This window comes from Polistes dominula, unplaced genomic scaffold (assembly GCF_049000335.1).
Source record: "Polistes dominula isolate Pdom_NZ unplaced genomic scaffold, Pdom_raw_medaka contig_18, whole genome shotgun sequence".
Taxonomy (NCBI): domain Eukaryota; kingdom Metazoa; phylum Arthropoda; class Insecta; order Hymenoptera; family Vespidae; genus Polistes; species Polistes dominula.
This window is the reverse complement of record NW_028301164.1, coordinates 1,186,505-1,209,769: the sequence shown is the minus strand read 5'-3', so window position 1 is coordinate 1,209,769 and position 23,265 is coordinate 1,186,505. Positions and strand designations below refer to the sequence as shown.

General features: G+C 31.7%; 2 protein-coding genes and 1 pseudogene across 2 annotated transcripts; all 3 read right to left on the bottom strand.

The window, feature by feature from the left end:
• Positions 1 to 151: 151 nt before the first annotated feature.
• On the bottom strand, positions 152 to 8,457 carry LOC107064457 (fatty acyl-CoA reductase wat). The gene is given in 11 exon segments (XM_089178745.1): positions 152 to 805; positions 893 to 977; positions 980 to 1,149; positions 1,243 to 1,482; positions 1,595 to 1,790; positions 1,856 to 1,965; positions 2,123 to 2,268; positions 2,368 to 2,413; positions 7,780 to 7,901; positions 7,904 to 7,984; positions 8,239 to 8,457. Coding segments are annotated over 11 exon segments (1,518 nt in total). The 3' UTR covers positions 152 to 702.
• Positions 8,458 to 9,346: 889 nt separating this feature from the next.
• LOC107073683 (fatty acyl-CoA reductase wat-like) lies at positions 9,347 to 14,698 on the bottom strand (annotated as a pseudogene).
• Positions 14,699 to 15,503: 805 nt separating this feature from the next.
• Positions 15,504 to 18,675, bottom strand: LOC107073684 (fatty acyl-CoA reductase wat). The gene is made up of 8 exons (XM_089178781.1): positions 18,457 to 18,675; positions 17,928 to 18,176; positions 17,674 to 17,819; positions 17,478 to 17,587; positions 17,216 to 17,411; positions 16,864 to 17,103; positions 16,507 to 16,764; positions 15,504 to 16,419 (listed from the first exon to the last, which is right to left on the bottom strand). The coding sequence occupies exons 1-8, from the start codon at positions 18,673 to 18,675 to the stop codon at positions 16,245 to 16,247; spliced, it is 1,593 nt and encodes a 530-aa protein (XP_089034907.1). The 3' UTR covers positions 15,504 to 16,244.
• Between the last annotated feature and the right edge of the window lie 4,590 nt (positions 18,676 to 23,265).

Below are 23,265 nucleotides of genomic sequence, written 5' to 3'. Positions count from 1 at the left end.
CATTTGCCATAAATATTCATGATCTAAAGTTTTATCTCGTAACATTAGAATAATGTTGTATAAATTGCACGTTTTCAGCTAATAAAAAAGACCTTTTTATTACTTTGTTTATGTATTGTATTCTATAAGCTGATAAGAAAAACAATAAAACGATTTTTTACATATATTTATTATATAAAATGATCAATGTGATTAGAATTGGTACACTAACGTGAAAGTGGTATTGACAATTTTTAGATGAAGGTTGAAATTTCAAACACTAAACCGGTAATGAATAAACTACAAAAAACGTATTTAAAATTCTATTTATGAAAATTAATATTTCGTTATGAATATATTTCTAGATTCATTTACATAATTTACGTTAACACATATAGCTGCGTAAACGTAAAAAAATGTAGAAATTAAAATAGTTTCGATTCAGATTAAAGAAAATAAATACTATTATATAATACAATTGACATTTAAGTTTAACGAAAATCACAAAGTTTTCATTTCAATTCCATATACTTAATCTCTTATATACGCAAGGGTAAAAGTAGGAACTTCCAATTTACAACATGCATTTCTTAAAATGTAATACTTAAAAAATCTGTATTTATTATTAAAGATTCATAAAGTAGAAAAGTGTTTAATTAAAACTTTTTTGCAATAAAAAATAACACTTCTTGCTCCGTGTCCAAATATCCCGATGAAAAATTTTTATTTTAGACATACGCAAATGTGATAATAAATCAATATACATACAATCGTGATAAAAATACTAGCAAATAAAAATTTTAATGTCTGATGAATCCAGTATAGCCTAAAAAATATGAAATATTATAAGAATTATTTGAAAGAAATTTTAAATAATGGACTTATATTTAAAAGACAAAAAAAGGATAAATACCTTCTCCACTTTTTACGAGCTTGTGGTACAGTTTCCATTAGATCCTTTAAGAGGTATAATCTTATACCTAATAGAAAAGTCTTAAATAGTTATCCCAAAAGACGTCTTTCATATCGCAATAGAATGATTCTCGATCTTCGTTTTGTAATTTACTGAATGTTTCTGTCCATCTTTTATTTTTAATCTTCCATTCTTTTAAACAAAAATAACTAAGTACTTCTAACATTTTGTGTAATCTAATATACATTCTAACAAACCTAAAACAAGCAAAAAAAAATTAATGAGATATATTGAAATTTCTTTGGGAAATTTGTATTCCTATAATAAGAGAATGTTAGAAATAATTATACTTTGGCTTTTTGGCGCAGCATACCATTCCAAAATCTAATATGGTTGCTGGTAGATAATGTAGAAAATATACATAGAAAAGATGATGTAATCTGCATTTTCTACCGGCTATGCTATTATACCAAACTGCATCTTTGAATGGTGTTAATAATCCGTATTTTAAAGACAATACTCGAATTTGCTTGTTAGTTATAGGATTGTCATCAGATGTATAGTTATATATTGGAATATCTTTTTCGGATCTGAAGTAGAAAATGTAATATTTTAAAAAGAATGATATAATTAAATTTTATCCAGAAAGTTTTCTTTATTCAATAGTTAAAGTATTTTTTTTAGCAAATAATTATTCGATACCTTCGATTGTTTGCTATGTCCCATGCGCTAACGATTAATGCATTTATAGTCAGATCTCCTGGTACTACAGCTGATTTTATAGATTCATCGCAATGATGTGATCTGATTAAACCTTTTCCAGCACCAGCGAAAATTCCCATTGGACCGTTAAAATTATCAACCCATCCCGGAACTGGTTCTCGATACGTTGATACAACTAAAAATATTATTTAATTGAAATTTTCGTCATTTTTTTTTTTAGAAATTATTCATTTTACTAACCAATTGCTGGACGAAATATTCCGATCGGTAGCAAACCAGCTTGTTTCCTTATTATATTTTCAGCAATTGATTTCGTGTATACATATGTATTTGGCCATGATTGAAGTAATCTAAATTCAAATAATAACATGAAACATTTTTTTAATATTCTTTTATAAAAGAAGTTATATAATAATTATCCGTATAATTGATGATTGGTTAACGGCCATACCGTGCTGAAAATACAAGTTCTCGTCCGATAATTAAAGATTGAAGATAGAAACATACTTTGGGGTAATATAATTCAGTAATTTTTCATTTAAACTTTCAACCAAATTAATAAATTTTTCATCGTCAATCGGTGGTTCATAAAATTTCTCCTCAATTGGATTGTGAAGACAATGGGAATAAACCGTGGATACATGAACAAAACTCTATTACAGTGAACATAAAAAATATTTCTAAAATTCTATTTTTTCATTGAAAAATTTAGAAAGTTTATAATTAATGCACATAAAGTTAAATATTCGTACCTTCAACCTTGGCATTTCCTTTGAGAGGCTAATCATATAATTCAATGTGTATAGTATTTAGGGCTGAGAAAATGTAAAATTAGAATTGAAAGTGAATTCGGTTCGAAGGACCACAAAATGTTAGATAGTACGTCTAATAGCTCGGCAATACAAGAGGCGACTGCTGAGTTAATGACGTTCGGTAGTACGTCTAGTAGATCGGCAATACAAGAGGCGACTGGTGGCGCGACGCACATAGCGCGATGAGCACGCTAGCCCAAGATTCGCGCATTAATACATACATTACACGCACCAAGTAGTCCGCGACAATACCGCGAATGACGCAACACAGACACACCTGACTAACAAACGCGCTGTAGTGACAATACCACTACAGACACACTCACACTTGTTACAAGGCCCAAAAAGGGGGGTTGCTTAACAATATATGCCAATCCTGAACATACTCCCCTGGTTGATGCATCAGCGGAGCGTCGGGTGCATCAATGTAAAACAAAATGAAAAGTCAGAATTCTAATGTGTCATCTTAGATTAGTTAGAAAACGAAGAGAGAAAAAAAAAAACAGTATCATTAAATATGATATGTTTGAACTTAAATCATCATGAATTTTTTTAGTGCTATCATTACAAATAAAATAAGGAAAATTAACTTATTAAATTGACAAAAAAAAAAAACTGAAAGATTTTTTAATCTTGACATATGACGATTTTCCTTTTCTTAGGTAAACATTTTACAATAATTGGTTTACTAAATTTTTACTTAATATTAATGTCAGACTCACGTTTCAACGCATCATCAAAATTATTAATTAAATCATCATTATGCAAAAGCAATACTAACTTTGTAATTGGTCTATCTAATTCTGTAGTTGCCGTTTTCACTCTCACAACTCGCACAAGTCCATCCGTAACTGTCCATACCTTTATGATGCGACCTAATGGCCCTTTCAAAATTTCCAATATATGGCATAGGCTTATTACAAACACCATCTACACAGTTCATGTCGCAACATGGAGTATAAATTCCATTTTTACACTGTTGCTGTAAAATTTTGCTTGATTAACGTCGACAATTTGCATTTGTTACAGCCACGGTTAGGAATAAAAATTCCCCGTGGAAGAAACTTATATATGGCATTAAAAAGGATAATCGTTGTAAAATCATTTTCATCGTTTCATAATCTTGTAGTATTGTAAATACCACATATTGTATGAAAGCAATTCCAATAGGTGTAATACTTAAAATAGTTATTACAGTACTTCTAGATTTGTTAAAGAAACTAAATATGTATGATATAAATATAAAGTTTAAACCAACGATTACTAGCAATAATATTGTTAATAATATTTCTGTTTGACGATATAAACGTATGTCTAATATAAAATCCCTTATGCAAAATCCTAGTGTAATAAATAATGAGGATATTAAGCAAATTAGAAAATCGAAAAGAAACATGGTGAGCCAATACGACACAGACGTAACTCCAGTCATTCGTTGTAACTGTTTAACTTTATTAGAAGATTCTTGTAACGAATGAATAACAAATAGTGCTAAATTGAGAAATAAAACGGAACAAAGTGTTGAAACTCGTGAAAGTGGTTCCATTTCATACGAAGAAATTGAATTGAGTAATTGTTGTTTAGATATTTCGATGGAATATTTGTTGTCCCCAGTTATATTACGAAGGATGATATTTGACTAAATATTCATAGTCAGGGGTAAACTGTGCATCATCGTTCCAGAATATAAACCATTGACAGTTATCTCTGAAGTATTCGTGCTATTAAATTCAGCAGATACAACTACATGATTATGATAATCTGCTATATTCTTTCTACCGAATGCACTAGCATCACCAATGAGTGCCAATCCCAGACAAACACGTCTCTTTTGACAACCAGACAATTTGGTGGGAAGACAATTTCGTTTTTCACTTAATTTTAATTTAGCAAGCAAATTCTCAACATTGCGTTGGATTTCATCTCGTGATTTATATTTATATTTTAACAACCTGAAGCATACTATCTTTTGGAACACATTTAAATCTGGAAAAATAATATTTTCTTGAGGATTTTCCCGCCAAAGTATGGATTGATATGGTCTATCTGAAAGCTGAATTAAAATTTGTCGGAACATCTTTTGAATATCAGCAATAAAGACGAATCTATAGTTTCTCCATTTTAAAATTAAATCGAAAATGTTGGGCAGCAGATTCTGTCCTGCATGTAAAACAGCATTGAGAGATGTGTTTTTGCCAACAGTGGCTGAGCCATTAAAGACTACCCGAAGCTTTGTGGTAGTACTGGCTTCCTTTATAACCCCATGATGTGGTAAGTACCAACGGGGTACTGAAATATCTGAAATAACTAAACTCATATGATTGAGGTCAAGGTACTCTTTCAAAAATGAGCTATAAGGAGATTTCAATTTTACATTTGAATTGAAACGAGTTTCCATTCTAAGTAACATATTTTTAGCTAATTGATAGCTTTTCTGCGACTCGGCATGTAGTGAATCAGTTGAAACTTTAAAAGGTAATTTAACACTGAATCTGCCAGAGTCTGTAATAAGATGAGTGTCTTTAAAGATCTTTTCACACTCCTTTTCCTCATTAGTTAAGTATTCTGAAGGATTTTGAATTTCCTCTACTTCCCAAAACTGTTTTACTAATTCGTTAAGTGGTACTACTTCAGTAACATGAAGACTTGTTACAGTACCTGTCTTGTTATTATCTCTAAAGTTAGACCACTCTTCATATTTGCCAGAGAAGGTGGGTATTTCTATTGTAGGTAAACTTTGAAAGCTAACAGAATTATTACTATTAAAAGATTGGTTGTGGTGGCTTTCACCGACAAATGTATTTAAAGGGGTTAAAAATTCATTAAACTCACCTAAATTATTATAATAATTCTCTTCTACATTATCAAAGAGGTCATGTTTAAAGTAATCGTGACTAACAGATACATCCTTTAATTCTAATATTTCATTGTGATTTAACTTGAACTGTTTAAATCTTTCATTCATTTGCTGTAATCTTGCCCTACCATGACCAGCTAGCATTTTAGGCTGGCCTAATTTTTTAAAATTGGAAAAGGCATTTGCAATCTGATTTTGCAATCTTTTCTGATTGGAGTACAATACTTCCATTTTTTCTTATTTTGATTACTACCTTGAATTAATAAGTGAATTAGTGAATGAATACCTTGAATTAATAATTGAAATAGTGATTATTTGAATTGATTCACTATAGAGTAATATGTCCTACAAGTATACTACAAGAGGACTGTATAGTCGCCTAATAACAATAAGAGACTTCAAAAGTATAGTTAATGGTTTCAAAATGAGAAACGCTTAATTAAATGATGAATTTTCTACTAGTGCAATACTAGAGATATATCCTAACCACAACAGGGTAATAGGTTACTAAATGCTACCGTTACCGACTAACATGTACGGTTGTGAGAGTGTAACAGTAGTGCAACAGTGTATACAATCTTTATACACTTAATTCAATCTTATATCTAAAGTAGTATATATATAAATTTTCTCAAATTACCAATATGTAAATTATTAATAATAATGTATGATTATAATTAATATAATGTGATTATCAACGATTATAGATGAAAGTTGAGTCTGTATATGGTTGACCCTTAGCTTGGTCTCGCTTAATGCTCACACGATTGATGTAAACAAATATTATATCCAAAGAAATTATTAGCTCTAACGAATATTATTCAAAATTACTTGTAAAAATATTAGAAATATTTAATTTAAACAATTTAATAATTAATAAATTTAAATTTAAATCTACGCGTATTTACGATTTAAAATATTATTTGTAAATATATTATTTTATTAAATTATTATTTGTAAAGAAATTTTACTTTATTGGTTTCAAGTATAGAATTATTTTCGTTAGCTAAATGAATAGTTTATCATCAAGGGTGTATAGCATTATTCTAAATATAAGATGTATACAGAAAGTTACTTCATGTAGCAGAACGCAAACGAGTAAACAAAGCCAATACGACATTCAATATTATCAGTTAAATTTTTTCCATATTACTTTTGGTTATAATATCTATTTTCAAGAGGAAAATAAAAGCTTATTTATAAACTATGTAACCTTTGACTAAAGGAAATAATATTTCATTTCGCAATCCAACTGAAAATAACCTGGCATATTAAGCTAATGCTAACATACAATTTATTTTTGAAAATAATATTCTCTCTCGGAAGAGAATGTTCGCGTGACTTTTAGTTTATACTCACTGATATTCTCTTGCTTCGTTAGATCTAACAAGGAATGAGTCATTGAAGGCCAAAGTTGTTTACCTCGCGAAATGGTGTGCTGTTCGAAGTCTTTGTCGTACTGCTACTGCTTGTGCTGACCTTGATGCTTAAAACTCTCGGCAGCCTGCGTCCTTTTAATGTCCAGCCTTCCGAAATGCTGCGATATTCGAAGTCTTTTTAATGTCCAACTTTCCGAAATGCTGCGATGTTCGAAGTCTTTTTCGTACTGCTACTGCTAGCGTTGACCTTGATGCTTGAAACTCTCGGCTGCCTGCGTCTTTTTAATGTCTAACTAAAATTTACATGACGCATTGGAATTTTAGTATGTTATAATTTTACAAGGCTTTTTTAATGAGATGATTCGAGATGCGCGGACGCAACTCTCGATAAATGATGAGTGATGATTTGCTCACGTAAGACGTGAGACTTACAAAAAGATCTCTATTTAATGAGAGAAATTTGAGAAATGAATTAGTATGTCAAATAAAAATTTGACAAAATTAATGAGTGCTCTAAACCACTCAGCACACTGACAAAACACAGGTGCTTTTACTGAAATCTTGTGGGAGAACTCCCTGAGTCGCCTCGTGCCGATATTTAAAAATTTACACAATCACTTGTAATGGCAATATTTGAACTAAGAGAGTTAACAAAAGTTAGTTCGGAAGAATGTAGAAGTAAAATAAGAGTGTATCCGGCTCGAAGGACCAAAAAATTTATAGTATTTAGGGCTGAGAAAATGTAAAATTAGAATTGAAAGTGAATTCGGTTCGAAGGACCACAAAATGTTAGATAGTACGTCTAATAGCTCGGCAATACAAGAGGCGACTGCTGAGTTAATGACGTTCGGTAGTACGTCTAGTAGATCGGCAATACAAGAGGCGACTGGTGGCGCGACGCACATAGCGTGATGAGCACGCTAGCCCAAGATTCGCGCATTAATACATACATTACACGCACCAAGTAGTCCGCGACAATACCGCGAATGACGCAACACAGACACACCTGACTAACAAACGCGCTGTAGTGACAATACCACTACAGACACACTCACACTTGTTACAAGGCCCAAAAAGGGGGGTTGCTTAACAATATATGCCAATCCTGAACACAATGCTTGTAAGTTCGTAACTGTCGCTGATTTTAAAGTTTTCTTGAACCTTGTCGTAGCCGCAGCATGAAAAACAATAGAAATCTCTTTTATTAGAGTAGTTCTATCTAAAGTTGTGATACCGAGAGATTTGGCAATTTACAATCACCAGTAATGCAAATTATTTTATTTTGAAATTTTGGTTTTTCTTCTCGTAGTTTAGAAAATACCTGGAAAGTGAGCATAGAAAACGTTGTATATTCTATCTATTCAATATATTTATATATTATATAGCGTATGATTTCTATACTTTTTTTTAACTTTTTATAATTTCAACGATTGTTAAAAATAATAGCAGATATTAATTTTGATTGATTAAATATGTATAACAAGTACTATTTTATAAAAAAAAAATAATTTTTGTGTTATGTAAAAGTAAACAAAAATTAAGAATATAATATTTGATTATTTTTTTCAAACTTACCGTATCTTGAAACAACTCGATTTTGCGTTGAAATACATCTTTTCCTTTTTTTGTACGTATCAAGATATAAATGCACTTGATGTTAGGACAACTCCTTAACAATCTCTCGATTAATAACTTGCCCATAAAACCTGTTCCGCCAGTTATGAATATACTTTTACCATCATAAAATTCCTGAATTGGAGTAAGCTTCTTTTCACTCTTATTTGACGACTGCATTTTTTTTGGTTTCAATTTTAATTTTTTACTAGTTTTAGTTTAGACTTCTTTTATAAAGTTTACAAAAATCTAGGATTAACTTTGTTGAATATTTTTTTTTTATATCAAGAATTTTAGACACATGAAATCTAGGAAATTTAAGTACTTTTTATACGAAGGCAGAGTATAATTTTTGCAGTAATTTAAAACAATTAATACAAAAAAGGAATTTTCGTAATACTTGATTTTCATAAACTGTGTGATCGTATTGTTCTAAGTATCTGTGAGTACTGATGTCTAGCATAGAATCAACTGATCATTTTAATAATTCTTACTTAAATTTTTGACACCTGCATAATTTTAATTTTTAATAAATACTTATTATCTAATGTATTTTTTACTTATTTTAGAATAATTTTGCTTATAAGTTACATTTTTTCTATTGATAAAAAAAGGTATTCTTATAGTTAATTTATTCATTGAAAGGTTTTTATGTCGTATTTAACGTGATTAAATATGTGTGAAGAAAAACGAGTTGTGAATGAGTTACTGAAAACGTAATTAAGATTTTATTGACGCATATTATTTCGTAATATTGGATAGATTTCTAGATTTATTTACATAAATTTTAGTAACACGTATAGCTGTGTAAACATTAAAAAATATTGACATTAAAATATTTTTTATTTAAAAGAGATTAAAGAAAATAAATTTTATTATATAATGCAATTAACATTTAAGTTTAACGATAATCACAAATTTTTAAATTCAATTACATGCACAATCTTTTCTATATGCAAGTTCTAAAGTAGTTACTTCCAATTCATAACATTTATTGTAAATACATAACATTTATTGTTACACATTCATAAAATAGATAAAGGTGTTTAATTAAAACTTTTGGTGAATATAAAAAATGTCACTTCATCTTTCGTGTCCGAATTGCCGGAAAAAAAATTTTATTTTAAGCAGACAGTATACGATCCGAAATGATTGTACGGTAACTAGCTGTATTCGAAATGTGCACGTCTGATTCTATCGATTACGATTCTAGATCGATACTCGTTACGAGTATCGAGCAACTACAAGCGACTATCGAAGCGCTACGATAGCTACTCCCACTTCTCGCATCCCCACCACATGCGCCCTGATGGGCCAGTACAAAGGGAAATTATTCCTATTTAATCACTGAACGCCCTACGACGATACATCTTCAGCACCTAAGGGCCGTAGAAGCCACAAGGAACAAAGGACTTAAGGATTCACAAGGAACAACAGAGGAACACCCGAACCTTTGCGGTTGTGAACGTAAGTGATTTTAACCCTCAACCTTTACGGTTGTGATCGCTATACGTGAAGCGTGCGAGAGGTGAGATCTTTCCATCCTATACTTTCCACGCGAACTATATTATTCCTGCGTAGCTATGCCACGTGGTGGATCCCCATTCTTTTACACGACAAATATCATTTAGGGTTTTTATGCCGCAAGGCTTTTACCTGACAAGCCAATAAAGCATCGCATCTTTGATTGGCCCCCAACCACGTGTTTTATTTTATATCTAAACTTAACTAATTATTCTCAACATCATAGCACATACATACTTGTACGAGGATACTAAATCGAGGAATTTAGCCCCCAATAGACAAAATGTGATATTTAATTTACAAATCAAAATCCATACAATCTTGAGAAAACTACTAGCCAATAAAAATTTTAACATTTGATGAATCCAGTAAAGCCTAAGAAATAAAAAAAACAGTAAGAATTATTTGAAAGAAATTTTAAATAATAGATTAATAATTAAAAGACAAAAAAGGGATAAATACCTTCTCCACTTCTTATGAGCTAGTGGTATAGTTTCCATGGGATCCTTTAAGAGGTATAATCTTATACCTAATAGAAATGTTTTAAAATAGGTATCCCAAACAACGTCTTTTATATCGCAATAGAATAATTCTTGATCTTCTTTTTGTAATTTACGGAGTGCTTCTGTCCATCTTTCAGTTTTAAACTTCCATTCTTTTAAAGAAAAATAACTGAGTGCTTTCAACATTTTGTGTAATCTAATATACATTCTAACAAACCTAAAATAAGCAAAAAAAAGAAATAAATAAATGAGATATATTGAAATTTCTTTGGGAAATTTGTATTCCTATAAAAACAGAATGTTAGAAATAATTATACTTTGGCTTTTTGGCGCAGCATAACATTCCAAAATCTAATATGGTAGCTGGTAGATAATGTAGAAAATATACATAGAAAAGATGATGTAATCGGCATTTTCTACCGGCAAAGCTACAATACCAAACTGCATCTTTGAACGGTGTTAATAATCCATGCTCTAATGTCAATACTCTCATCTGATTGTAAGTTATAGGATTGTCTTTAGATGTATAGTTATATATTGGAATATCTTTTTCGGATCTGATGTAGAAAATGTAATATTTAAAAAAAAATGATATTATTGAATTTTATCAGGAAATTTTTTTTTATTCTATGATAAAAGTATTTTTTTTTAGCAAATAATTATTCGATACCTTCGATTGTTTGCTATGTCCCATGCGCTAACTATTATTGCATTTATAGTCAAATCTCCTGGTACTACAGCTGGTTTTACGGATTCATCGCAATGATGCGATCTGATTAAACCTTTTGCAGCACCAGCGAAAATCCCCATTGGACCATTATAATTATCGACCCATCCTTCGATCGGTTCGCGATACGTTGATATCACTGTTAACATTATTTTTATTAAAATTGTTGTTTCTTTATTTTCTATAAGATTATGTTTATACTAACCAATTCCTGGACGGAATATTCCGATCGGTAGCAAACCAGCTTGTTTCTTTATTATATTTTCAGCTATTGATTTAGTGTAAACATAAGTATTTGGCCATCCCTCAATTAATCTAAAATCATATATTTTTTTTAAATATATTTATAATAAATTATAGAGAAATTAGTTTAAATAATTGATTATTAAAGATATACGTACCTTGTTGAAACATTATCCACTAATTCATCATTTATATTTTCCAACATATTGATCAATTTTTCATCGTCAATCGGTGGTTCATAAAATTTCTCTTCAATTGGATTGTGAAGACAACAGGAATAAACCGTGGATACATGAACAAAACTCTAATACATTCAACATAATGAATTTTTACAACATTTTATATCTTCATTTATTTTAACAAAAAATTCAACAAGCTTATAATTAATGCACATAAAGTTAAATATTTGTACCTTTAACTTTGGCATTTCCTTTGAGAGGCTAATCATATATTTTAATGCTTGTACGTTCGTAACTGTCGCTGATTTTAAATTTTCGTTAAACCTTGTCGTAGCTGCAGCATGAAAAACAATGGAAATTTCTTTTATTAAAATATTTCTATCTACAATCGTCATTCCAAGATTCGGTAAAGTACAATCACCCATAATGCAAACTATTTTTTCCTGGAATTTGGATTGTTTTTCTCGTAGTTTAGAAAATACCTGGAAAGTAAGCATAGAAAACGTTGTATATTCTATCTATTCAATATATTTATATATTATATAGCGTATGATTTCTATACTTTTTTTTAACTTTTTATAATTTCAACGATTGTTAAAAATAATAGCAGATATTAATTTTGATTGATTAAATACGTATAACAAGTACTATTTTATAAAAAAAAATAATTTTTGTATTATGTCAAAGTAAACAAAAATTAGGAGTATAATATATGATTATTTTTTTCAAACTTACCGTATCTTGGAATAATTCATTTTTGCGTTGAAGTACGTCTTTCCTTTTTTTCGGACGAATTAAAATATAAATGCACATGATGGTAGGACAACTCCTTAACAATTTCTCGATTAATAACTTTCCCATAAAACCTGTTCCGCCAGTTATGAATATACTTTGACCATCATAAAACTTCTGAATTGGAGTAAGCTTCTTATCACTATTACTGTGTGATTGCATTTTTTTAGGATTAAAATTTTATTTTTTATTATGTTTGGTTTAGACTTTATCTAAGACTTATATAAAGATCGAGGATTTACTTGGTTTAATTTTTGTTCACTTCTATCAAAAAGTTTATACATATGTAACGAAAGATTCGTGATAAAAGACTGGACTGCTTAACGAGCTGTCCGGACTCGAACTGAAATCTTTCGCTTTCTGATGGCTGCTTTTATATACTGAGCAATCCAGTGTGTACTAATTAATTACTTTTCGAAAGCTTTATAGTAGTTTGGCATGTAGGCGATCGTCTTTCACTACAATCTACCCCTCCTCCCTAAAAAAAATTCATGTGAGTCCGAATGTTCTGTTACTTAACTTCTCTCTTTTACATTTCTAATTTTTTACATGTGTCATTCTGAATGCGATGCTGGGCACCTTAAATCTCTTTTATTAATATTTTAGCTAAAACAGTTCCACATCGCCAGTATTTTAAAACCACTTCTTCTAATTTATTTTTTCCTTATTTTTCTTGTGTTTTTGTTAGATTTTAGAATATGATACCTAAAAATATCTCCAAATCAGAAGACTTTTTAATTGCCAAATTCGTGGAAAAAGACTGGACTGCTGGACGTACTGGAATTCGTGTCTTTCATTTTTCGGGAACTTGCTCTTATTTATTGAGTTATCCAGTACCCACTGATTGATTGATCTTTCTTACAAATGCTTAATAAGTATTTGCATGGAAAAATCTAGAACACTTATTAGGTTTCTATGCGAAGACAAAGTATAATTATTGCAGTAATTTAAATAAACTTACACAAAACGCGATTAAGACCCGAATTATCGTAACTATCAATTCTTATTAACTATGTGATAGTATTATTCTCAGTATGTGCAAGTGTTGACGTCTAGCATAGAACTAATGGATAAATTTAGCAGTTCTTATTTCTTGAACCGGTTTACAATCTTGCATTTGCCATAAATATTCATGATCTAAAGTTTTATCTCGTAACATTAGAATAATGTTGTATAAAATGCACGTTTTCAGCTAATAAAAAAGGCTTTTTTATTACTTTGTTTATGTATTGTATTCTATAAGCTGATAAGAAAAACAATAAAACGATTTTTTACATATATTTATTATATAAAATGATCAATGTGATTAGAATTGTTACACTAACGTGAAAGTGGTATTGACAATTTTTAGATGAAGGTTGAAATTTCCAACACTAAACCGGTAATGAATAAACTACAAAAAACATATTTAAAATTCTATTTATGCAAATTAATATTTCGTTATGAATATATTTCTAGATTCATTTACATAATTTACGTTAACACATATAGCTGTAATATAATTCAGTAATTTTTCATTTAAACTTTCAACCAAATTAATCAATTTTTGATCGTCAATCGGTGGTTCATAAAATTTCTCCTCAATTGGATTGTGAAGACAATGGGAATAAACCGTGGATACATGAACAAAACTCTATTACAGTGAACATAAAAAATATTTCTAAAATTCTATTTTTTCATTGAGAAATTTAGAAAGTTTATAATTAATGCACATAAAGTTAAATATTCGTACCTTCAACCTTGGAATTTCCTTTGAGAGGCTAATCATATAATTCAATGCTTGTAAGTTCGTAACTGTCGCTGATTTTAGAGTTTCGTTGAATCTTGTCGTAGCTGCAGCATGAAAAACAATGGAAATTTCTTTTATTAAAATATTTCTATCTACAATTGTCATTCCAAGATTCGGCAAAGTACAATCCCCCATAATGCAAACTATTTTTTCTTGGAATTTGGGTTGTTCTTCTCGTAGTTTAGAAAATACCTGGAAAGGGAGCATAGAAAACGTTGTATATTCTATCTATTCAATATATTTATATATTATATAGCGTATGATTTCTATACTTTTTTTTAACTTTTTATAATTTCAACGATTGTTAAAAATAATAGCAGATATTAATTTTATTTGATTAAATACGTATAACAAGTACTATTTTATAAAAAAAAATAATTTTTGTGTTATGTAAAAGTAAACAAAAATTAAGAATATAATATTTGATTATTTTTTTCAAACTTACCGTATCTTGGAATAATTCATTTTTACGTTGAAGTACGTCTTTCCTTTTTTTCGGACGAATTAAAATATAAATGCACATAATGATAGGACAACTTCTTAACTATTTCTCGATTAATAACTTGCCCATAAAACCTGTTCCGCCAGTTATGAATATACTTTGACCATCATAAAATTCCTGAATTGGAGTAAGCTTCTTTTCACTCTTATTTGACGACTGCATTTTTTTAGGTTTCAATTTTAATTTTTTACTAGTTTTAGTTTAGACTTCTTTTATAAAGTTTACAAAAATCTAGGATTAACTTTGTTGAATATTTTTTTTTTTATATCAAGAATTTTAGACACATGAAATCTAGGAAATTTAAGTACTTTTTATACGAAGGCAGAGTATAATTTTTGCAGTAATTTAAAACAATTAATACAAAAAAGGAATTTTCGTAATACTTGATTTTCATAAACTGTGTGATCGTATTGTTCTAAGTATCTGTGAGTACTGATGTCTAGCATAGAATCAACTGATCATTTTAATAATTCTTACTTAAATCTTTGACACCTGCATAATTTTAATTTTTAATAAATACTTATTATCTAATGTATTTTTTACTTATTTTAGAATAATTTTGCTTATAAGTTACATTTTTTCTATTGATAAAAAAAGGTATTCTTATAGTTAATTTATTCATTGAAAGGTTTTTATGTCGTATTTAACGTGATTAAATATGTGTGAAGAAAAACGAGTTGTGAATGAGTTACTGAAAACGTAATTAAGATTTTATTGACGCATATTATTTCGTAATATTGGATAGATTTATAGATTTATTTACATAAATTTCAGTAACACGTATAGCTGTGTAAACATAAAAAAATATTGACATTAAAATATTTTTTATTTAAAAGAGATTAAAGAAAATAAATTTTATTATATAATGCAATTAACATTTAAGTTTAACGATAATCACAAATTTTTAAATTCAATTACATGCACAATCTTTTCTATATGCAAGTTCTAAAGTAGTTACTTCCAATTCATAACATTTATTGTAAATACATAACATTTATTGTTACACATTCATAAAATAGATAAAGGTGTTTAATTAAAACTTTTGGTGAATATAAAAAATGTCACTTCATCTTTCGTGTCCGAATTGCCGGAAAAAAAAATTTTATTTTAAGCAGACAGTGTACGATCCGAAATGATTGTACGGTAACTAGCTGTATTCGAAATGTGCACGTTTGATTCTATGGATTGCGATTCTAGATCGATACTCGTTACGAGTATCGAGCAACTACAAGCGACTATCGAAGCGCTACGATAGCTACTCCCACTTCTCGCATCCCCACCACATGCGCCCTGATGGGCCAGTACAAAGGGAAATTATTCCTATTTAATCACTGAACGCCCTACGACGATACATCTTCAGCACCTAAGGGCCGTAGAAGCCACAAGGAACAAAGGACTTAAGGATTCACAAGGAACAACAGAGGAACACCCGAACCTTTGCGGTTGTGAACGTAAGTGATTTTAACCCTCAACCTTTACGGTTGTGATCGCTATACGTGAAGCGTGCGAGAGGTGAGATCTTTCCATCCTATACTTTCCACGCGAACTATATTTTTCCTGCGTAGCTATGCCACGCGGTGGATCCCCATTCTTTTACACGACAAATATCATTTAGGGTTTTTATGCCGCAAGGCTTTTACCTGACAAGCCAATAAAGCATCGCATCTTTGATTGGCCCCCAACCACGTGTTTTATTTTATATCTAAACTTAACTAATTATTCTCAACATCATAGCACATACATACTTGTACGAGGATACTAAATCGAGGAATTTAGCCCCCAATAGACAAAATGTGATATTTAATTTACAAATCAAAATCCATACAATCTTGAGAAAACTACTAGCCAATAAAAATTTTAACATTTGATGAATCCAGTAAAGCCTAAGAAATAAAAAAAACAGTAAGAATTATTTGAAAGAAATTTTAAATAATAGATTAATAATTAAAAGACAAAAAAGGGATAAATACCTTCTCCACTTCTTATGAGCTAGTGGTATAGTTTCCATGGGATCCTTTAAGAGGTATAATCTTATACCTAATAGAAATGTTTTAAAATAGGTATCCCAAACAACGTCTTTTATATCGCAATAGAATAATTCTTGATCTTCTTTTTGTAATTTACGGAGTGCTTCTGTCCATCTTTCAGTTTTAAACTTCCATTCTTTTAAAGAAAAATAACTGAGTGCTTTCAACATTTTGTGTAATCTAATATACATTCTAATAAACCTAAAATAAGCAAAAAAAGAAATAAATAAATGAGATATATTGAAATTTCTTTGGGAAATTTGTATTCCTATAAAAACAGAATGTTAGAAATAATTATACTTTGGCTTTTTGGCGCAGCATAACATTCCAAAATCTAATATGGTAGCTGGTAGATAATGTAGAAAATATACATAGAAAAGATGATGTAATCGGCATTTTCTACCGGCAAAGCTACAATACCAAACTGCATCTTTGAACGGTGTTAATAATCCATGCTCTAATGTCAATACTCTCATCTGATTGTAAGTTATAGGATTGTCTTTAGATGTATAGTTATATATTGGAATATCTTTTTCGGATCTGATGTAGAAAATGTAATATTTAAAAAAAAATGATATTATTGAATTTTATCAGGAAATTTTTTTTATTCTATGATAAAAGTATTTTTTTTTAGCAAATAATTATTCGATACCTTCGATTGTTTGCTATGTCCCATGCGCTAACTATTATTGCATTTATAGTCAAATCTCCTGGTACTACAGCTGGTTTTACGGATTCATCGCAATGATGCGATCTGATTAAACCTTTTGCAGCACCAGCGAAAATCCCCATTGGACCATTATAATTATCGACCCATCCTTCGATCGGTTCGCGATACGTTGATATCACTGTTAACATTATTTTTATTAAAATTGTTGTTTCTTTATTTTCTATAAGATTATGTTTATACTAACCAATTCCTGGACGGAATATTCCGATCGGTAGCAAACCAGCTTGTTTCTTTATTATATTTTCAGCTATTGATTTAGTGTAAACATAAGTATTTGGCCATCCCTCAATTAATCTAAAATCATATATTTTTTTTAAATATATTTATAATAAATTATAGAGAAATTAGTTTAAATAATTGATTATTAAAGATATACGTACCTTGTTGAAACATTATCCACTAATTCATCATTTATATTTTCCAACATATTGATCAATTTTTCATCGTCAATCGGTGGTTCATAAAATTTCTCCTCAATTGGATTGTGAAGACAACAGGAATAAGCCGTGGATACATGAACAAAACTCTAATACATTCAACATAATGAATTTTTACAACATTTTATATCTTCATTTATTTTAAGAAGAAATTCAACAAGCTTATAATTAATGCACATAAAGTTAAATATTTGTACCTTTAACTTTGGCATTTCCTTTGAGAGGCTAATCATATATTTTAATGCTTGTACGTTCGTAACTGTCGCTGATTTTAGAGTTTCGTTGAATCTTGTCGTAGCTGCAGCATGAAAAACAATGGAAATTTCTTTTATTAAAATATTTCTATCTATAATCGTCATTCCAAGATTCGGCAAAGTACAATCCCCCATAATGCAAACTATTTTTTCTTGGAATTTGGGTTGTTCTTTTTTTAGTTTGGAATATACCTAGAACGTTATCATAGATAAATTTAAATATGTTTTTATTTTGTTGCTGTTGTTGTTGTTGTTATTTTCATATGTTTTTATAAATACGTATTATTTAAAGAATGTATTTTTTGTCAAAATTTTATAAGTTTAACTTATTTAAAAAAAAAATTGTGTATGGCTAACTTCTTGTTTTCTGAAATATAATATATTCAAATAATTTTTCATTTTGTTCAGAGAAATAAAAAATTTTGTTGGTAAATCAAAGTTAAATAAATGAAGAAATTAATTATCAACTTACCACATCTTGAAACAACTCGATTTTGCGTTGAAATACATCTTTTCCTTTTTTTGTACGTATCAAGATATAAATGCACTTGATGGTAGGACAACTCCTTAACAATTTCTCGATTAATAACTTGCCCATAAACCCTGTTCCGCCAGTTATGAATATACTTTGACCATTATAAAATTCCTGAATTTGAGTAAGCTTCTTTTCACTCTTACTTGACGATTGCATTTCTTTAGGTTTTTAATTTGAATTTTTTAGATATGAGACTGTTGACGTCTGGCATAGAACTGATCACATACATTATCTAAAACTCCTTATTCTTCGTTTCTTAAATAACAAACGCCTTTGCGATTAAATAACTAACGATCTAATTTTTTATTCGTCTTGAATGGTAATGTCTGTTTGAAACTCGTTAATGTAAAAAAAAAAGAACAAAAAAATGATAATTGTGTAAACTCATTTGTGTTTACCACTATTAAAAGTTTACATTTTGTACGATAAAAAATTACGATGCATTATAATATATTTTTTCTTTAAAGATGTCTTGCGTCAATGATAAATTAAATGTCCATAAAAAATTCATAGTAGCTTTATTTCTATAAATTCTGCGTAATCACGCATAAAAACGTAAACGTAAAACAAATATAAAATTAAAATAAATAGTTACGATGTAAAGGGTATTAATATAAATGTAAGATTTATTTAAATTTAAAGTAATATAAGTATTTATTATAATAGAACAAATGTTTAATATAATAATAAAGAGATAGAAAAGATAAGAAAAGCAAGTAATAATAGTTGACACACTCGAATTACACTTCTTTTACTCACAGATAGTAGCACCGAATCAAGAAGGCGAAGACCGCATTCTTCGCCGCGCTTATATACACATTCACCCCACCAATGGTCCCAATCACTTCCGTCAATCATTCTCGAAATCTCCAGACTATTCCCGACCGATTAAACAAAAGACCTTTTCCCGATTTCCGGTTCGGGAATATTCGAGAGACTTCGGGGTACACGCTCGCTTTTCTTTCTTACTGGACACACTCATATTCATACTGCTGCGCGCACTCACACTTATACCGATATCGCTGCGCGCACTCACACTCATATCCATATCGCTGCGCACACACACACTCATACCGATATCGCTACATACTCTCACACATCTTTCACATTCATCAATTGTTTTCACGCATACCATACACTCGCACTCTTCGTCTTTCTCTCACTCTCACACTCGGCCGTTCTGACAAACATATCTGTCCTCAGATATACGATCGGCTTTAACTATCTTCGATAAATATTTCTTCTTCCTCTTGAGCCCATGGCTTCATCGAATCGGCCGCAGTCGATGTCGTGTATGGACCTTCGTGTTCTCCCATTTTTCGCACTATATAGCGATCGCCCCTTAATACTGTGATTACCTCGTATGGTCCCAAATATTTTGGGTGTAATTTCAATCCCGGTCCAAATTGTGTTCGTCGTATCGCAACCAGATCTCCTTCTTTATATCGCGTTGCGACAGTTCTTTTTTTATTAAATGATCTACGATTTTCCATTTGTGCCCTTAGGATGGCTTCTTTCGCACGTCTGCGACACTCCTCCCGTTGTTCTTCAAACATCTGTCTCCATTCGTCTTCTATCATTTCACGTATAGATGGATCCTCTTTCATCTTCATATCCGTACCAAACAGCAATTTAAACGGGGTGGTTTTTATACTCTTGTTAGGCGTAGCATTCAGATATCGCTGAGCCAAGTCAAGGTAGCGATACCAATCTTCCGGTTTTGGAGAAGACATTTTCGTTAATAGGGGTATAAGCGTGCGATTAACCCTTTCCACCTGCCCATTACCCCTCGGCATTCCGGTTGCGATCTTTATATGCTCAATGTTCTCCTCCTCGCAATACTTCTCGAAATCATTTGATGTGAAAGCGGTTCCTCTGTCCGAGATAATTCGTTTCGGATTTCCGAACACACTCGCCTGTTTTTGTAGGTGACGTAACACCTCAGCTGAGTCCGTAGATTTAGTTGCATACAACCATACAAACTTCGAGAATCCATCTACCACTACGAATATGTACCTATAGTTCTTCCTGGTGGAGGGGATAGGTCCAAGGTGGTCGACGTGGAAAGTGTGGAGGGGAACCTCTCCCTTGTCGATTGGATGCAGCCAACCCTCCGCTCTTCCGCTCTTTCTTTCGGCCAAAATACACTTAACACAATTTCGCACTACTTTCTCCGCGACGTTGCCTATTCCTTCGAACCAATAGTCTTTCTTTACTAACATTACAGTCTTATCTACCGCAAAATGTCCCTGTTCATGCGCTCGACGAACAACTTGCGCCTGTAATGCCCTAGGTACTACCACCAGCATATCACCGTTTACATCTTTATACAATATTTCGTTTCTTATAATATAACCACTTAGTTTATTTTCCTTCACACCGTTAACTATGCCGCGCAGACCTTCGTCTTCGTGCTGCGCTCGCTTGAAGCTAGCTATGAGTCCACTTTCGTCCTCGCGAACAAACATTACCGTCGGCAAAGGATTGCGGCTTAACGCATCCGCATGCACCATCTGCCTGCTCGCTCGATGTTCAATTGTATACCGAAATTCTTCGAGAAATAAAGCCCACCTCGCAACGCGAACGCACAAATCCTTTTTTCGCATAGTGAGTGTAAAAGCACGGCAATCTGTAACTATCTTAAATTCTATCCCTAGTAGATACACTCTAAACTTTCGCAACGACCTGATAATCGCGAGCACCTCTAGTTCATAACTAGGATATTTCTCTTCGGCAGGTGTGGTCTTTCCACTCGCGTAATATATCGGATGGAACATATTATCAGCGTTATCTCGCTGCATCAAAATAGAACCGTATCCCTTAGCGGACGCATCTGTATGCAACTCGGTTTCGGCGTTCACCCTATATAGGCGCAAAACCGGTTTACTACACAATATCTCTTTTAATTTTTTGAAGGATTCCTCTTCTTGGCTTCCGAATTTAAATTCTACTTCTTTCCGCAATAGGTTAGACAACGGTCTTGCAATTATCGAATATTGCGGTACAAACTTCCGAAAATACCCCGTTAAACCGAGAAAGCTTTGTACCCCCTTAAAATTAGTCGGTCTAGGGAATCTCGCGACCGCGGCCGTCTTAACAACAGAAGGTTGTATCCGACCGTCCTCAATTATGTGTCCTAGATATTCCACGCGTCTCTTCAAGAACTCGCATTTTTTCCAATTAATTATCAGTCCGAACTCGCTCGCCGTCTTTAAAACCAATTCTAAGTTAGTTATTCCGTCTTCGATGTCGTCGGAGGGTATAATTATATCATCTAAATAAGTTAATACCTTTTTTGAAGCTATCAATTCCCCAAATACCAGATTAATGAACTTTTGAAAAACAGAAGGTGAATTGCATAATCCAAACGGAACCTTTAAAAATTCATAATGACCATTCGGCACCACAAACGCTGTGTACTTTCGGCTGCTCTTATTTACTGACACATGGAAAAAACCATTCTTCAAATCTATTGTGGTGAACACGCGTGCGTTTTGTAAAGCGTCCAACTGATCCTCGATCAGCGGTAAGGGATATCGATTCTTTACAATCTTATCGTTTAGTTTACGATAATCGACACACAATCTTCCCGACCCGTCTTTCTTTCTTACTAATACAACCGGGCTAGCGTAATCAGAAAACGATGGTCGTATTATACCGTCGTCCAGCCACTTTCTTATCTCGGCGTCTACCTCGTCTTTCTCTTTCGGCGATAACCGTCTTGGGCGTGCATATACCGGCTCATCGTCTTTTAAAATGATATTCATTTCTAAGTTTACTTCACGGACTTTCTCTGGTCGATAATTTTCAATAATTGATTCTATTTTCTCTTTTTTTTTCGCGCTTACAATATGTGACAGATCTATTTCGCTACAGTCATTCAATGCATTGATTTTAAAGATTTCGTGTACCTCGTCATCTGTCTTCGCAACCTCGTTCGCGTCATTAATGGAAACTTTACCGGCGTCTATCGTTACACTCATCTTCCGCAAAAAATCATTGCCTATTAGTAAACTATGATCTAAAAGAGCATCGGAAACTACGTGAACTTTGATCAGATACATTTTCTTATCGATAATGATACTTGTTTCTATCACGCCATATGTTTTAATTAGGTCAGAGCCCACACCCCGAAAACGCAAAATCTCTTTATTTAATTTCGGTGTGCCTACCTTAAAATATTGTTCTGTCGTTATTAAACTTATGTCACTACCTGTGTCTATCAGCGCTGTAATTATATCGTTTCCCATTTGCACCTCTTTTACACACTTCCGTTCGGTTTCCATACTCACACCACACACTTTCTCCGACGCGTCCCGTTGCTTCTCGTTCTTTTGACAAGCTGTTGAAATATGTCCGAATTCGCCGCACTTAAAACACTTTGATCCTTTTTCCTTAAATGGACAACTCCGTCTCTGATGGTTCAACCCTCCGCAACTAAAGCAGCGTTCGCCGCTAGTCTTCTCCGACGGTGGTCTGCGTGACTGCTTCTCCTTCTCGTTGGTAACATGTGTCCCTTGCGTCTTTGTCGTCTTCGTCTTCGCCTTCATTTTTTCTTTCATCACTTCATATAATGCAATTTTCTTCTTTAATTCTTTGATCGTTGTAGCTCCGTACAGAATTGTTTTATTTATTTCTTCGTCTTGAATGCCATCGATGATATATTGTATCGTAGATGTTTTATCGATACCTGCTTGAGCGGCAATTTCACACATCTCGTAAATGTACTCTTGATAAGTTTCATCT